We start from the raw sequence: 19,131 nt of genomic DNA, 5'->3' as shown, positions 1-19,131 counted from the left end.
TCGGACAGAGTCGGACACGACTGAAGCGACTTAGCAGCAGCAGCAGCAGCATATCATACATTCACCAAATAATCTACTATGGGCAAAGCATTCTTGAAGATGATAATCAAATTGACCAACAATACACTCATTTCCTTTTCTCTAAGCATATTTTTAATTCTTTCTAGGAAAGGAAAAGCTTTTCTTTACAAGGAAATACCTATCCAATTTCTAGACCTTCACTTCAACGTCTCATTTGTTGTTCAGTCACTTAGTTTGTAACCCCGTAGACTGCAGCATGCCAGGCTTCCCTATCCTTCACTACCTCCCGGAGCGTGCTCAAACTCATGTCCATTGATTGAGTTGATGATGCCATCCAATCATCTCATCCTGTGTTGCCCCCTTCTCCTCCCATGCAGCACCTCAAACCTAATGTGTCACAAACTTAAGAGACCACCTGTCTCCTCTCTCTGAGCGTCCCAGTGCTATTTCTCCAAACTGCTTCTCTGGGATGGTGGCAATAACATTCTCCAAGTCTTCCAAAGCAGAAATGTTGGCAGTTACCTCAGGCTTCTTTCCTCCTTTACTCCTCCCAGTGGTTGGCTACTTGGTCACCATAATGCTGGGGATTTTATTCCCTAAAATATCTAATTTTAACTATCCCTTAAGATCTTCAAACCTTACCATTATCACTACCACCACCTAGCTCTAGTCTCAAGTCTCCCCTGACTTTCTTGAATAGCCTCTTACTTGTCTCCTTGCCTAGGGTCTTACTCTGTCTAATCCTTCTCTACATGGTTTCTTTAGCCATCTTTCTAAACAGGAACACAAAAGTTCTCCATGTACAACACTCTCCACTGACCACAAAGGCACCAAAGGACTGCGGCATAAAGTGAAGAGCTCCAGGATCTAGGGATGTGCTCTCTGCCTGCTCTGTCCACATCATCTGCTGACACCTTCTGCTGTTTCTTCTCTCTTCTTATTCCTCTCCTTGGCTTTAGGTATAGAGCACCTAATATTTCAGTTTTAGAAAGCTCTAGTAGGCAATGGCACCCCACTCCAGTACTCTTGCCTGGAAAATCCCAAGGACGGAGGAGCCTGGTAGGCTTCAGTCCATGGGGTTGCGAAGAGCCGGACACAACTGAGCGACTTCACTTTCACTTTCATGCACTGGAGAAGGAAATGGCAACCCACTCCAGTGTTCTTGCCTGGAGAATCCCAGGGATGGTGGAGCCTGGTGGGCTGCTGTCTATGGGGTTGCACAGAGTCAGACATGACTGAAGTGACTTAGCAGCAGCAGCAGTACAGATACATAGAGATAATCCAGAGATGATGTTATATTGCAGTTTATTTAATTTTGATTAATAAAATTATTAATTAGGCCTGTATTTGATAGATTAAATCTTAAAAAAAAATAAAAAACCTAAAAGCACATACATATAAGACAGAAAAACAAAACCAAGCTTGAGGATGGTGTTGATATTTAATGAAAGCCTTCTTTGTAGGCCCTGAAGAATATAGAAAGGGCTCCCCTAGTGGTTCGGTGGTAAAGTATCTGCCTGCCAGCACAGAAGATGTGGGCTCGATCCCTGTGTCAGGAAGAACCCACTCCAGTATTCTTGCCTGGAAAATCCGATGCACAGAGAAGCCTGACGGCCTACAGTCCATAAGGTTAAAACAGTCAGACATGACTGAGCACACCACCTATCACATAAAGGGAAACAGGAATCGCAACTGCAGTTGGAGAAATTTTAGAGAAAAAATGTCTTGTAGAATATTTACTTTACTATATATATGTTGTACAATAGTTAAGGAAGAATAATTCACTTTAAGTTTAAGATAACCTACAAATATATGCTCTGCTTCACCCCCCAAAATATGCAATCAGCATTAATTAAATAAGGCAACTGATAATTGCCTTACCATCACTTGCCTTATTTGGCAAGCATGTTACACTTTTTTAACTACTCAAGTGATAGTGAATAACCACAAAGGACTAGAGCTCAGATGAAATTCTAGAGTAGCCATTTCTTAGTGTTTAATATATTGTGTAAGTAACAATGTTAATATTATTGATTGACACTCTTACAAACATTATACAAATGGAACTTTTAGTAGGGTAAAGACTAAAATAGGTTACTTGGCTTACAATGAATGCTGAAAAATGCTGGATATCAACAGATTCTTTTGGTTCTATTTATGTAGATGAAAAGTCATTTAGTCTTAATAAAATTAGGCAGAGGTATGTCTCAGAGGTGGTGGAAAACTGATAATACAAGCAAGGACTGGATTTATACTTACAGTGAAAATGTTTATCATTGAAAAGAGGGGGAAGGCCCTAGGGGGGAAGGCCTCTCTTAGAATCAAACGTTTTCCTAAAAGTTACCTTAGGAGAAGAATGTCAAATGATATATCCAGTTTACTAAAACACATTAATTGTATTAACAGCATCTTATAATGAAAAGATTATGCGCTTAGACCCACTGCATTATAAAACAGTTACAATAATACCCTAGGTGAGGAAGAATTCCTGGTACTTCTTACCCTGGCATCATATTCAAGGACGAAAGGAGGAAAGTCGATCTGTTCTGGAGAGATGGCAGAAAACAGCTGGTGGAGGCTGTCCACATGGTGGATTTTGTCCTTCAGTCCTGAGACAGAAAAGGTGGTAAAAAACCATGTTGATACCTGATTAATAGAAGAAAAAAAAAATGATTTAAGACAGTGGCAAGAATCAGAAATACACACATGATCTTGAAAATTTATGTTAGATAAAAACGATTTCAGAATTGAAGTTGGTTTCAAAAAAGTCTTGTAATGAGCAGTGTTTTTTGAAATGCAGGTTGCGGTGCATCACTGAATTATGCAATCAGTTTAGTGGACTGTGAACAGTATTAAGAACAACAGAAAGAAACATGCTAGAGCAACAATTCCTAAGGACTGTAGTAAGAATGCGCTTTGTCTCCTGAAGCTCAGCTTCTGGCATATGCCTGTGCCTGTAGTGTCCTGTGATGTGATGCAATGTGCTTTTTGTTGTGGGTAGTGGTCAAAACCACTGCACTCTGATGGAATACTGCCTCACTGGTACTGTGAAAACGTTTAACACCTCCAAATCTCAGAAACACTTTTCACTTTTTTTAAAATGAGATTGAAACTTTTTGCCAATTTTTGAGACATTTATTTTTCAGTGGACACTTGGCATGCGATCTCTCAAAGTGCATTTTCTGTGGATGAGCCACTCTTGGTCATTTTACTTCACAACATGCAATTTTTCTATAAAGATAACCTGTAAAATTTGCTCAATGCAAAAAAGAAACAAACAAACAAACAGAATTCTTGACAGCAAACAATACTGGCATGAACTAGGTAACAGCTAGAACTTACAAATTATTATTCATCTACCCAAACTGACCACCATAAATAGTCTTGTTTACCACAGGCTTGTACAACAGTTCTGTGAGGCAGGTATCCCCACTTATAGAAGAAGGTAATCTACGTATATGAATTCTCAGTGTACTGGCACAGCACATTCTAAGATATAACCAGGTACATTATAAATATACTACACGCCACTTTGGGCAACTGCCCATCATTTTGTTAGTCTCTCTGACAGCCTATCATGGTTTTCAGGGCTTGTTCCAAGCCTTGCACATATTACTAGTCCCTAATGCAAAATATGTCTTTCATGCTCACTTACGAGAAAAAGCATGGACTAACAGAGCCAACACGGAACTTATCTTTATCAGAATCTCGCCCAAACTTCCAGACTTGGCAGAGACCCATCTCCATTTCTCCCTGACAGCTCCAGATTATCCCATCTATTGAATTCTCACAACCTTATGTTTAAATCTCATGTACAGCACTCATTTCTATTTCACAGGAATATAAACAGTTTCTTATAATTTCCCTAGCACTTGGCAGGCAATCATAGAATGGTCTACAGTTTTAAAAGCTACAGACAGAACCATGCATTCATTGAAAAAGAATGAATGAATGATGATAAGATCTATTTCATAATGAGTTTTATGACCTGGGTCACTATTCTATTTTGGCTGTACTATGAAGCACTGGTGTAAGGCCTCAATATTAACTTTACCCTCCGTACCCTCACCTTAACAAGTTTATTTGGAGGGTGGTGGAGGGGAGGGGGACACACTCAGCCTTTCTAGAACAAAGTGAGTTAATATAAATCAAATTAGGCAGTCATTTAATTACACACCAATCCCCAGTTTTTTTACATCATTTTTTTTTAAAATACAGGCTGTTATATACCTAACTGACATAAACTTCTGCAAACTAGATGAGTGAAAATTCTAGATTAGGATACAACCAGCCAAGAGTTAGCTGATAAATTAGTAAGAGCTTCAGAGAGGCCATGGAGATTTTAGAGATCCTAGGAAGAGTTCAAGAGAATAAGACTGCAGAGTCAGAACAGAGAAGTATCTCGAGGATGTATTAGGAGATGCATTTGCACAAGGAGTTACATATTTCCTGGGAATCTACTAAGTTCTAAGCATTGTGCACAGCTTTCAGTAATACAGGCTAACAGTGACATGGCCATTCCTCTAATGAGGAATTAGATTCTAGTAAAGGAGCCAGCTCATAAGCAGAATAACAATCTCCTAAGGCCAAAAAAAAAAAAAAAAGCTAAATACAATGAATGGTTCAAGGACATCCACAACTACCTGTCCTAGGCAAGGCACCATGCTACTTGGATAAAAGTATAAAATTATGGAGCCAGAAGAAACTACACAGGGAATTTGTGTTCCACGGTCTCTTACCTCAGGACATTTTTACATGCTGCTTTGTTTATTCCTAACCCCCTTTTCTTCAATTCTTTGCCTGGTGAAAACTTGTCCTTCAGAGCTCAGGTCAGAATTCACCTCCGTGAGAAAGCTTTCACTGACCACCCTCCACCCAAAGTGTGAGACGCAGCTTTCCTCTAAGAGTTCCAACACCACCGTGTTACTCATATTACTGTGTAACTGACGTTCTCTGTGGTAGTAGCTGATTCTTTCAACCAGTTCCCCCTGTGGGGATTGTCTCCTTCAATACTGTATTTGTAGGGTCTAACCAAAGCCCAATGTGAAAAGTAAGCAATTCAATATATGTTGAAAGAATTAACAAATAGTTTCTGGACTTACGACTTTACTATGTAGGGATGGTCTAATATTCTTCCATTCTACAATAAAAACAAATGTACTCCAATCTGGGCCCAGTCTCTTCATCTACAAAGTGAGGAAGTTATACCTGCATGATTTTTAAAGTCCCTCTTAGTTACACAGTTCTGTGAAAGGACTCGACTACACTGCACATACTGACATGGTGAGGGGCGGTGGTAAATTCAAAGAGAAGGCTGGGTTTAGGAAGAATGGGCAGTGATCATATATACACTCAGGATCTGAAGAACAAACACATTTCTCCATTGCATTTTTTCCCCATTACCTCCCTTACATTCTTCGGGCATTAACAAGAGAATGTTACTCAAAGCAGACGGAAGTTGAAACTTAGTTAAAAGTTTTCTGTCAGGGAGACCGAAGAGCATTCTCTTCAGTTTTTGTTTTGTTTTATTTTTATAAAGCTCAGCTTTTAATTTTTAAATCAGTTCCGTTTAGTAGCTCAGTCGTGTCCAACTCTGTGACTCCATGGACTGCAGCATGCAAGGCCTCCCTGTCCATCCCAACTCCCAGAGTTTACTCAATGTCCATCGAGTCAGTGATGCCATCCAACCATCTCATCCTCTGTCGTCCTCTTCTCCTCCCGCCTTCAATCTTTCCCAGTATCAGGGTCTTTTCAAATGAGTCAGTTCTTTGCATCAGGTGGCCAAAGTATTGGAGTTTCAGCTTCAGCATCAGTCCTTCCAATGAATATTCAGGACTGATTTCCTTTAGGAGGACTGGTTGGATCTCTGTGCTGTCCAAGGGACTCTCAAGAAGCAATGGTGGCAGATGCGTGGGTTGGTGGTGGCCTGCTGCAGGGTCAGGGGCACTGAGTGTAGCAGTGCTGCATGGCACCTTCTGAAGGAGGTCACCATTATCTTCATTACCTCCACCATAGTTTGGCCTCAGGTCAATTAACAGGGAGGGAACACAGCCCTGCCCTTCAACAGAAAATTGGATTAAAGATTTACAAGCATCTGCCCATCAGAACAAGACCCAGTTTCCCTCTCAGTCAGTCTCTCCCATCAGGAAGCTTCCATTAGCCTCTTATCCTTCTCCATAAGAGGTCAAACAGACTGAAAACCACAATCACAGAAAACTAACCAATCTGATGACATGAACCACAGCCTTGACTCACTCAGTGAAACTATAAACCATGCCATGTAGGGTCACCCAAGACAGACGGGTCATGGTGGAGAGCTCTGACAAAACGTGGTCCACTGGAGAAGGGAATGGCAAACCATTTCAGTATTCTTGCCTTGAGAACCCCATGAACAGTAATTTTCAATTACTTACAACATAAGCCATACATATACATTTATTTAGGTAAACTTGCATTACTCAGTATCTATTATTTTAAAAAACTGAAGAAAACTTTCCAGGTAAGGATACTGGAGTGGGTAGCCATTCCCTTCTCAAAGGGTTCTTCCCGACCCAGGGATTGAACCCAGGTCTTCCAAACATGGAGGCAGATTCTTTACCATCTGAGCCACCTGGGAAGCCTGAAGAAAACTAAACATTTGAAAAAAAGACTGCTAGAATATTCTGTGAATTCCAGAAATTATTTCACCCAATTATTCACAAGTGCAGAGCCAAGAACATGGGATCACAAAACAACATAAACTAGGAAAAGATTGTTCACATGTGTGCACTTAAGTGATCTAATAGAGCCAGAGTCAACAGTGGGTTTAAATATTATTAGCTTGTGTTCTATTAGGAAATATCAAAAAAGAAAGAAAGTAGTGATTTATACAAGCAGTCAATTTATTATCACTTTGGGTGGAGTGCACTGGAAAAGATCTGAGAAGTATGGAAATCAGAAGAGTGTGATTCAATTGTTTTATTATCCCTTGATTTCTTTTCATCTCATTCTTTTATAATTACAACCACTCCATTTACAGCTTTTGACTTAGTGTAAAATAATGGTGGATTTCTTTACATATGAGCTTTATTCTCAGTCCTCCAATGGTTTCTCCATGCCAAAATGCTATGGAAAGGTAATGTAATGGTTCTTGCTTCATGCATTTCCCCTTCAGCCTCTGCCCAACCTGTCATTCGCACTGACTCCTACATGAAGCAGTTCTAGTGACAGCCAAAGCGAGTGGCTCTAACACTGAAACTTCTGGTAACGTTTATCCACTGATGTCACAGTGAGGGAAGGAAAGCTGTTCACTGACTCTCTCTTGTGTGGGGGAGGAGAGGTTAAGTCAGATCTTAGCCAACAGTGGCTATATATTTTCATAAGTCTGGTGAATTCACAAAGGAATACTCTTTAGATAAGTTTGAATTTGTGATAAGTTAAAAACAGTTTTGACCATTAAAAAAATTATGAAAATGTTCCAACATTTACCAAAGTTGAAAGAATTTTACAAGGAACATAGATACAGAAACCACTCAGACAATCATTAGCATTTTCCTTAAGTTTTCTTTTTTTAAATTGTTGTTTTTTATTAGTTCTGTCATTCATAATAAATTAATAGGATTCAACTTTTTCTAGCTTTATGAGTAGATACTGAGGACCACAAAAACATCTTTTAAATTTTAGCCATTCTAGTAGGAATGTAATATCTCACGTTGCTTTCATTTGTAGTTTTCTAATAACTAATTGTGCTTGATATCTTTTTATCTGCTTACTTGCCATCTGTGTATCTTCTGGTTAAGCCAGATTTTTGTACAAATCTTTCGTCTATTTCTAAACTGTTTCCTTATTACTTAGAGATTTCTTTATATATTCAAAAGACAAGACCTTTATTAGATAAATGTTTAATTTACAAAGATTTTCTCTTAGGCTGCAGTTGATCTTTTCATTCTCTTCAGTTCAGTTCAGTCACTCACTCGTGTCTGACTCTTTGCGACCCCATGAATTGCAGCACGCCAGGCCTCCCTGTCCATCATCAACTACGGGAGTCTACCCAAACCCATGTCCATCGAGTCGGTGATGCTATCAAGCCATCTCATCCTCTGTCATCCCCTTCTCCTCCTGCCCCCAATCCTTCTCAGCATTAGGGTCTTTTCCAATGAGTCAACTCTTCGTATCAGGTGGCCAAAGTATTGGAGTTTCAGCTTCAGCATCAGTCCTTCTAATGAACACCCAGGACTGATCTCCTTTAGGATGGACTGGCTGTATCTCCTTGCAGTCCAAGGGACTCTCAAGAGTCTTCTCCAACACCACAGTTCAAAAGCATCAATTCTTCAGTGCTCAGCTTTCTTTATAGTCCAACTCTCACATTCATATATGACTACTGGAAAAACTACAGGTTTAATTAGATGGACCTTTGTTGGCAAAGTAATGTTTCTGCTTTTCAATATGCTATCTAGGTTGGTCATAACTTTCCTTCCAAGGAGTAAGCATCTTTTAATTTCATGGCTGCAATCACCATCTGCAGTGATTTTGGAGCCCCCCAAAAATAAAGTCTGACACTGTATCCATTGTTTCCCCATCTATTTCCCATGAAGTGATGGGACCAGATGCCATGATCTTAGTTTTCTGAATGTTGAGCTTTAAGCCAACCTTTTCACTCTCCTCCTTCACTTTCATCAAGAGGCTTCTTAGTTCCTCTTCACTTTCTTCTCCTAACTATCTTCAAAAGAGCAGAAGTTTTTAATTTTTATAAAGTTCAATTTCTTTTATAGATTATGCTTTTGGTGTTAATTTAAGAAATAACTTGCTTTACTCAAGGTCACACAGAACTTTTTCTCCTATAGTTTCTTCTAGAAGTTTAAAAAGTTTTATGTTTTACATTTAGGTCCTTGATTCATTCTCAGTTAACTTTGTACATGATGCAAGTCACAGATCAAAGTTCTTTTTTTTTACATATTGATATCCAATTGTTCCAATATCATTTGTTGAACAGACTATCCTTTTTCCACTGACCCAACTTTGCACTTTTGAAAAAGATCAGTTATCCATATACATGTGGATCTATTTCTGGATTCTTAATTCTGCTCTGTTGATCAATTTGTCTGCCTTCATGCCCATACCTCACTGTCTTGAGTACTGCAGCTTTAGAGTTAGCCCTGAAAGCAGACAGTGCTGGTCCTCCAACTGTGTTCTTTCCCTGAGTTGTTTTGGCTATTTTAGATTCTTTGCATTTTAATTGGTCAATTTCTACAAAAAAAAAAAAGCTTGCTGAAATTTTGGTTAGGACTGAACTGAATCTATAGCTTCAGCAAGAAATGACAATTTAACAAAACTAAACTTTCTAATTCACACATACAGGATATGTCTTCATTTATTTAGGTCTGTTTTGATGCATGTCATCAATGTTTTACAGCATATACAGTGGGCTACGGTCCATGAGGTCACAAAGAGGCAGACATAACCAAGCAACTACTACTACTATTATTATTACTAACTTGTACAATGTATAAGTCTTTCACATTTTTTGGTCATAATTATCATTAAGTACTTAATATTTTTGATGCTAGTGTAAATTATAATGCTTTTTAAATTTCAAATTATTTCTTTCTAATATGGATAATAGATTTTTGAATATTGATCTTAAACCCTGAAATTTTGCTAAAAAGTTACTCATTAATTCTAGTATTAATAGCTCTTCTGAGGATACTACAAGGTTTTCTACATAGATAATCATGTCATCTGTCAATCAAGACAGTTTTATTTACTCCTTTCTAAATTGAGATGCTTTTTGTTCCTTTTTCTTGCCATATTACACTGGCTAGAACCTCTGGTACAATTCTGAGTACAAGTGGGAAATAGCAGGTGTTCTTGCAAAGACATACTACAAATCAAGCTAATCCTTCTGTGTGTCTCCATTTAAGAAAAAATTTCAGTTGCTACTGGATGAATAAAAAAGAAAATGGATGATGAAATTTTGGGAAATAGTCAAGCATTACTTCCATAAGTGCTATAGAAAAAAAGAAAAAATTAGCCACCTGCTGAGCATAATGAAATTAACTTCCCCAAGAGTGGGAAAGTTAATAGTATACTATCTGCTAAGACTATGTAGTCAGAAGTCCACTGAAAGAAAAGCAGGAAAGACAATTATAAGTGATTTAATTGACTGCTCACACATTTTATGTTTTTAAAAAAGCCTGACCAAGCAGTGTTCCCATAAGCATAGCACTTAATACTGTGATGTTGTAACACTGAGGGACCAAAAGGAAATTTGCAGCTTTAAAAAGGATTATTTAAAACACTTCATGCAAAATTTAAAGATGGTATTTCAATGAGAAACAACAATTTTGTAAACAGTGACAAATTTCCCAAAGTGGAAAACATTCTCACGGAAGTCTTCACTCATCTTAGTTATGAAATATAATGAGGACTTTTCACTACTTATCTTACTTCTCTACAGCACTTTATTTAGTTATTTTTTCTACAGCACTTTAAAATAATAACCATTTCTACCATCTCTGATGCTTTGCCTGTCCACTGGCTTCCACAGCATTAGTCAACCTTGGTTCTCCTGCTGCCTTTTTGATTACTTCTTGGTTTCCTTCCCTGATCCCAGTGCTCTGTCTTCAGCTGTTGTCTTTGGTCTAAGTCTGTGATTTTATTCATTAACACTTTTAAAGACTTAAAGCTCTATTTACTTGATGATGACTCTCAAAATTTATATCTCAATCCATGACTGCTATATCTGATGACTTGTAGGAGTACCTACTAGTGGCAGGATTGGTCAGAGAGGTTTCTTTTTTCCTTTTTTACATAAAGTAATTGTTGAGCTGAGATCTGAAGGATAAAATAGGAATTAGCTAGGAACAGGGGCAGGAAAAAGCCCAGATTAACTAAGAGCTGTGCTTAGTCGCTCAGTCATGTCCGACCTCTCTGCGACCCCATGGACTGTAGCTCACTAGGTTCCTCTGTCCATGGGGATTCTCCAGGCAAAAATACTAAAGTGGGCTGTCATGTCATCCTTCAGGGGATCTTTCCAAACCAGGAATTGAACCTGGGTCTCGCGCACTGTAGGTGAATTCTTTATCATCTGAGCCATCAGGTAAGCCCAAACAAAGAGCACAGAGAGGCAAGGACAGAGAGGCTAATGGCTTGTAAAGGTCACTGACAAAGATATCCGAGTTACATGGGACCAAAACATTAGGACCACAACTCGAGATCACTTAAAAATGAAGGGTAAACAAGGAAATTAGCAGTCACAATGGTAACAGCAAGAATTAGGATGATGAAATATATCTTAATATGCAGGTATATAGTGCACTTAACGTCAAGATTTAGCAGAAAGAAAAATACCTACCTTTGAACGAAATGTTGGATGAACAAAATAAACAGCTTTCAAATTCCTCTTGTACCTGATTCAAAACAAACAAAAAAGGGTCAGTATAAGCCATGCCTAAAACCAATCAAAGTTATGAACAATTAACTCTTTCTCCAGGAGTTTAGAAGCAGGAAAAAGTTTACATATGAATTTACTCTGATACAAAATAAACCGGAATTAAGGGGAGGCTCCTATTATTAAAATACCCAATCTATATATTATAAAAATCTGTTATATGAACTGTCCTTTCACAGAATATACCACAATGTTTGCTCCTGCTTAATACTAGCAAAGGAAAAAGCTATTGTTCCCCTTCAAAATTTGAGAAACTAACTTGACATCAACGACATCATAGAGTTTCTTCAGGAAGTCTGAGTCCAGGTGATTGTATTCGCTGGTCAGTGTGTGAAAATACACTAATACATATTCCTTCACAGCAATGTGGTCCATTACATGGATAAAATATAAGAGAGCCTAGAAGAAAAAGGAATAAAAGTAATGATCATTTTGTATAGTAGTCTATTTCACAGTGTGTGTGTGCACGCACACGCACACGTGCTCAGTTGTGTCTAACTCTCTGAGACCTCATGGACTATAACCTGCCAGGCTCCTCTATCCATGGGATTTTCTAGGCAAGAATATTGGAGTGGGTTGCCATTTCTTACTCCAGGGGATCTGCCTGACCCAGGGATCGAACCTACATCTCTTGTATCTCCTCCACTGGCAGGTGGATTCTTTACCAATGTGCCACTTGAGGCCAAGAGAGAGAAAAAACCCAGGAGCTTAATCTAATCTATGCTCCAGACACTGCAGACATCAGGAACAAGTATCTCTTCAAAAAGATCTTCCCATATAGTTCCCATAATGCTATGGTATGTTCCCTTTCTGTCCTAAGTGATGGAGGAGAATATCTCCATCCTCCCAAACGAGCTCTTTGTATATACAAAAGAGCTCTTCAGTCAACAACCAGGTCTTTTCTCTCTGGGATAATGATTTCAAAACTGTTAGAGAATTTCTAGACTTTTAATCATTCTTGAAGGTTCTACCTGAGCTCAGTGACAAATCTTTGCGGTCTCCACTGAGATACAGACTCATGCCTCACATGGCTCACTTTGAGGGCTAATCTGTTCAGCATCTTTAACATTGAACTGAATGAGGAAAATGAGAACAGGTTTAGTGAGCAGAAGGCAGTGGGCTGGGCAGCACTTCTGCTCTGACTCAAACTGACCTGGATCAGTTAGAAAAGTATGCCATTACAAGAAGGATGAAATTTAAGAGAAACATTAAGTACAAAGCAGAGACACAACATGGGCAGGGCCAGCATGACCCACTGGTGTATCTATAAACAATGACACACATGGCGCTGAGAGGCAGCCCCTGAAGGATTACTATCAAACAGGCTATTTCCCCATTTTTGCCTCAAGGGAGTCCTTGGCATTCACATGAATGGACTACTGAGGATTAGTTAGCATGGGTCCAACTGCTACCAGAGCAGACAGAGGAGGGCTCTAAGGAAACACATTTTATTTCCAGTCGTTAGCTGGTTTGGGCCTCACGATATAAATGAAATGATACATCACAAACATTCAGAACACCATGCAAATACACATCAGAATCAAAGGGGTTTACGCTTTTATTGGTATGAATCACATTATTAATGCTGTGAATAAACGTCATACTGATTATTATAAATAGTTGAGCATTTAAGGGGTGTGTGTGTGTGTGTGTGTGTATGTGTTTATTATTTCTGGTCTTACCAGACTGCTTCTGGTCCTCTTTCTGTCCACTTACTACCTCCTGCCCAGGGCAATTAAGATACCCATTTTCAGCTTTAAATTCTCCATCTTTAACTTAAATTTTTTCATTTATAAAGAAGTATAGCCACATGACAGAAAAATATAGAAAACAAATTCTCCCTAAAACTATGAAATCCAGTTTAAAATACTGACTTCCAGTTTTTACCTTTATGTTTAAACTCCCATCCTGCTTCCCTCGCCCAAAAAAAGGGCAATGTATACATACTATGTATCACTTTTTCTTCTATTGATACCATATCATAAACATTTCTCTATAGTACTTAACTTCATAACCATAATTTTTTCAGGGTCACAGAACATTCCATTTATGGATGCAAAATAATTAACTTAACAGAATTTGTTATTTTGTGTCACAAATGAGCCTTTGAGTAACATGCCAGATCTAAGGCTTTCCCAATTTTTTCTTCTATCTAAACACCAGGGACCAGGACTCTAAGGGCTTAGCCAGGTGTAATCATCTGCTTTTGCACAATGGTTTTTTATCTTAAAATTGTATGCATCTTTTACACTTTTGAGTACTTTTTTTTTTTTTTTTACTATAGTTAAAAATTATTTATTAAAGTGAGTCTCTTCCTTTGCAGTCAGTTTCTATTACGACTGATGTTCTAGGATGATCTATGTATTTATCTTTTGGATTTGACTGTCCCTTGCCCAAATATTCCACAATTTGGGCAGTTTCTTGGCCAATAGCTATTTTCATTCCTAGGATTACTTCCTTAGTAGTTAGTACAAATTCTCAGAAATTACTAGGTCACTTCAATAGTTTTAATTAATCTTTGATGACAATGATTATTATTTAAAAGTAATGGCTACAAAATAAAAACAAAAAAAAGTAATGGCTAATTTTGAAGGTGAAAAAAGATACCTCATTTTAATTCACTTTTTTTTTTTTCACTACTAATCAGGTTGAACATTTTCTTATTTACTAGTAATACCGTTTCTTCTGCTATGAATCATCTGTTTTTGTCCTTTAACTTCAAAAGAAGGGATTAGGAAATGATGACATCTTGGGTTAACTACATCTCTGGTTTCTTCTCTTCAGATAGATTCTCAAAAGTTTATGTTTCTTTTTTCAAGAAAGGCAGATAATACAGAATGAGTCCGACCAAAAACTTGCCATTTATGTCATGTCCAAAACACAGCTGGTGAGTTTTTGGAAATCACCTTGTGGCATTTGAGTATTCTGTTTCTCCTCGGACACAAGGCCGGACCCCTAACTGACGGAAATGGTGTGTGCCAACCTGTAGAACCAGGGCTGCTACTCAGTCACAGACATACAATTCTGTCTCATCTCATATTCTAAGCCCTGATTCCAAATTCATACCCTACTTATTTTTTTAAAATCAATGTTATTTACAAAACAAAGCCTTTTTATGGCTTACCTTGTCCATATCTATTAATGTTACAGGAATGTTTCTTCCAACTACCACCATCACCGTGCGACCACAGTTATCCACACCTACAAACAGGAAACGTAATCAGCACCCAGAAACTTTATTCCAGGAGTATTATTTGTCCTGGGCTCTGACCGTATAAAAATATTCTAAACAAATGTAAAAGACGAAAAACTAGGAACATAAGCTTTTCAAATTTCATCTTCGGATTTCTTTCACTATGTGGAAAACCACTTTTTCATTTTTTTTCAGCTTCATGAAGTTTTGATGACTGTCCTTGGTTTTAAGGTAAGCCCTCTTATAGGTTTTAAATCTGGGCAAACCAAAGGTAAGGTCACAGGGTAAAGATAATTTTATAAATAGCTTTTTATTTAAGTTAACTAATAACATTAGTGATCTAAAAAAAAATAATGGAACTCAAATCTGAAAATTAACAAGCACTGTCTGAAAAAGAAATATAAAGGGGGAATCTGATAACTTTCACAGTCCGTGTTATATATTTATATAACGTTTGAATTCTGTATAAAGAGATTATGGTACTTTAAAACTAGGAAAAAATTTTATAAGACACAAAAAAGGAAGAAAAAGGACTTCATTTGGCCAATATAGAATAACTAGCTGAAAATCTTACAGGTTAATATGATATTTTTAACATATTAATCATGAGCAAAACCTATCTTCATTGTACCAAAAAAAAAAAAATTCTATATGTAGACAAAATGGGCAAAATCAGAGAAGAATGAAGTCCATAACAGCATACCAAATAATGTCTTTTAATCAGTAAAAGAATAAGTTGCCATGTCTTTAAGCTCACCTGTTTGGTATAAGGCTTTTAGAGAAGCAATATCAGATAGATCCTCAGATCTTGCTTGACACAACCAGCGATTATAACTAGGGAAATAAAGGATATGATAATTATAACAAACAGTTGTAAATCTATAAATGAGACCTGTTTTTAGCTTAAAGAATGCTTTATTATAATGAGGAAGGAGTTAAAGAGGCTGTTACACTATGCTGAATCTCTACTGTTATTAAAAAACAAAACAAATGAGTTACTGAGAAAGGAAGATGTTCACACCAGATGACTTTTAAAATTATTTTTTGAGCAAATGAAGACTACTCATATAATTGGCTAAGATACCTAGTACTCAAACTAACATTGTTTTTAAAATACTATTATTTTCCTCTACTTGAAAGAAAATGCAAACAAAGCTTAAAGCAATAGCAGTTTTCCACAAGAGATGTTCACTCATTCAACAAAGACTTACTGACTGCTTACTTCATGAGAGGTATTGAGAATACTCTAGTGAATAGACATGGTCAGACACTCAAGGAATTTACTTTTCAGAAGAAAAACAGCTAAGTGTTATACATGTTTTGCCAGATCACGAAGAAACTAGGTACACTTTTTTCTGGGAAGTCCAGGCTTATTTAATGACTGACTAATCATAGTAGTTCTACTGATACTCCATATACCAGATCATAGAGATTGCATTTTGGCTTTGGCTAAGAGAATGTTAAAATTGGAAAAAACATTAAAAATCTCAAAGAGCTTTTAGGTCTCATCTGGCAACATCCTACAACATGAAAAACAACAACAACAAAACTGGTTGGAGAGAGGATATTTGGGTTCTCATCTTATCACTTTCTGTGCAACCTTAATAAAGACACTTCAGCTCTATGGACCTTAGTTTCCTGATCTGCAAAACAGTGTTTCTGCAGAACACCTTTCAGCTATAAAACCACGTAACTAAGGATATTTAATAGGAAGTCTATTACATAGGGATTGTAATCAACAAGTGATATGCCTGCTAGGTTCATGGAAATTGTTGCTTGTGAAAAATAAGCTTAGTATTGGGAATTCCCTGGCAGTCCAGTGTTTAGGACTCTGTGCTAGATTCCTGGTCTGGGAATGTAGATTCCACAAGCCATGCAGCATGGCCAAACATTTATTAAAAACTGAAAAAAAAAAAAAAAACCACTTCGTATTACACAGCTCTATAGTCTGCCTTTTTAAATTTAGAAACATACCCACCTGTGCTAACTGAATTTAAAGTCAACAGCTTTTAATGTTAGTTTAAGATACAATGTGCAAGTCAAGAAAAGATCTACATTTATTTTAGTTCTCCCTATTCATACGTTCAATTCCGTATTTTCACACAGAGCTATTTCCCAGGTTATTTACACTAATCCCCCAACTGTACTGCTTTCTAACTGTTTTATGATTAAACCATCTCCATATCAAGACTAAAGAGAACAGTATATCTTAAGTGTCTTATGAGCACCACAGGTTATACCACAAACATGCAACAGGAATTCAGTAAATATCTGTTCATTTCTATACTCTGTGTATTCATTACCTCATTTTTCAAAGACTTATTGCAAAAATGCAATGCCTGCATCATATCAGGGATTCAAATCTTTGTTGAATGAAATAATAAACATAAGTATTATTCAGGGTATTTTGGAGCCCTGAGAAGAGTAAAAGGCCCTTGGATTCAGAGTTTCAGGCTGAACATATGAGACAGACATATTACAAAGACAACTAACACTGTCATAATTCAGTATGAGACAAGCAATCTAGCAGACATCTAAATGCCTTATCAATCAAGTATGTCTCTAAGAGGGGGACTGTGGGAGTAGGGGTCCGGGCTAGAGTGAGGAGCAGGTGGAAGCAAGTTCCAGAACTGTGGTAGAACTGCTTCCCGCTTCGTATCACAAAGATCAGCACAAGGCTTCTTTCCCCACTCACTGCAGTATTTGTGTCCATTCTGCTAGACCTCGAGATAGGGACTATGTCTTCATTGTCTCTATATTTGCAGGAAGTCCCTAGGGTTGTTCCTGACACTCAGTCACTACATATTCAATGAACTCTAAAGAAAAAAAAAAATTTTAACTGGAACTCAGATGCACAGAATAGAACTAATCACCTTGCTTCAAAACATTCTCATGACTGGTACATGCATGGTTCTCTTTTAAAAAGTAGTTATCTAGTTAGTTATTTTTAATGATGTAATAAGCATTCCAAAATCTACCCAAAACAAAAGTTAGCACCATCACAAACCTCCATCTAATCACCATGGTCACTTTGCTCCAATTCTAGCTTCTGCCTCTCCTCACTCATCATCTGGAATCTCAGGTTCCTCATTTTCTAGTTTTCCTTTTTATATCATTTTAATTCATCTACACATATTCCTAAAAAGCTTTTTGGCTGTTTTTAACTATTCAAAAAAGACAAAAGCTTATCACAAAATTTTTGGGGTCTAGTTTTTGGACTTACTGCTAAAATTCCTCTCTAATGTTGGGTATCAACGCTGTTCATTCTCTTTGACTATTACCCATAATGTACTCACACTACATGAACACTGTAGTTTTCATCCACTCTCCTACTGACAGGTATTCAGGCTATTCCCAGGTTATTGCTACAGTGAATGTGCTACAATCAACTTACTTTACATATCTCCTGGTATATGTGTGTTTGATTTCTCTTGGGGACACTCCTAGGAATGGAAGTGGAACATACAGGGTATGTTTGGTTTCAAGGTCTAAACTGTTCTCCACATTTTGTACTGGTTTATACTTCTGCAAGCAATGAACAGGAGGTTCTAAGAATCCATGTCCTCTTCAACACTTGATCTGAGCAAATATTTTAATTGTCAATCAACTGGGTTTGAAATTGTATTTCATTTCCCTGGTTGTTAATGATGCTGAGATCCTGTTCATATTTCCTGGCTTTTTTCTTTTTCTGTGAGATGCCTGTTCATACTGTTTGTCCATTTATCTATTGGGTTGTTTGTTCTTTTCTCACTTGTTTGTAGGAGTTCTTTATATATTTTTGATTTAATCATTTGCATTAGATCAAAAATACAAAGGTTCGTGACACTGTACAGGAGACAGGGATCAAGACCATCCGCATGGAAAAGAAATGCAAAAAAGAAAAATCGCTGTTTGAGGAGGCCTTACAAATAGCTGTGAAAAGAAGAGAAGTGAAAAGCAAAGGAGAAAAAGAAAGATATAAGCATCTGAATGCACAGTTCCAAAGAATAGCAAGGAGAGGTAAGAAAGCCTTCCTCAGAGATCAATGCAAAGAAATAGAGGAAAACAACAGAATGGGAAAGACCAGCGATCTCTTCAAGAAAATTAGAGATACCAAGGGAACATTTCATGCAAAGATGGGCTCAACAAAGGACAAATGGTATGGACCTAACAGAAGCAGAAGATATTAAGAAGAGGTGGCAAGAATACACAGAAGAACCGTACAAAAAAGAACTTCAAACCCAGATAATCACGATGGTGTGATCACTCACCTAGAGCCAGACATCCTGGAATGTGTAGTCAAGTGGGCCTTAGAAAGCATCACTACGAACAAAGCTAGTGGAGGTGATGGAATTCCAGTTGAGCTATTTCAAATCCTGAAAGATTATGCTGTAAAAGTGCTGCACTCAATATGCTAGCAAATTTGGAAAACTCAGCAGTGGCCACAGGACTGGAAAAGGTCAGTTTTCATTCCAATCCCAAAGAAAGGCAATGCCAAAGAATGCTCAAA

The 19,131-nt window shown here is 37.6% G+C and overlaps 1 protein-coding gene across 1 annotated transcript in view; it reads right to left on the bottom strand.

Moving 5' to 3' along the window:
- GDAP2 (ganglioside induced differentiation associated protein 2) overlaps positions 1–19,131 on the bottom strand; it is a 66,957-nt gene that overhangs the window by 5,576 nt on the left and 42,250 nt on the right. The window contains exons 9-13 of the mRNA XM_010830711.1: positions 15,400–15,476; positions 14,574–14,650; positions 11,709–11,848; positions 11,354–11,408; positions 2,524–2,667 (exon numbers count right to left, since the gene is read on the bottom strand). Coding sequence (XP_010829013.1) covers positions 2,524–2,667; positions 11,354–11,408; positions 11,709–11,848; positions 14,574–14,650; positions 15,400–15,476 — 493 coding nt within the window. The remainder of the gene's footprint in view (positions 1–2,523; positions 2,668–11,353; positions 11,409–11,708; positions 11,849–14,573; positions 14,651–15,399; positions 15,477–19,131) is intronic.

This window comes from Bison bison, unplaced genomic scaffold (assembly GCF_000754665.1).
Source record: "Bison bison bison isolate TAMUID 2011002044 unplaced genomic scaffold, Bison_UMD1.0 scf7180017864519, whole genome shotgun sequence".
Classification (NCBI taxonomy): domain Eukaryota; kingdom Metazoa; phylum Chordata; class Mammalia; order Artiodactyla; family Bovidae; genus Bison; species Bison bison.
This window is presented reverse-complemented; position numbering and strand designations above follow the sequence as displayed.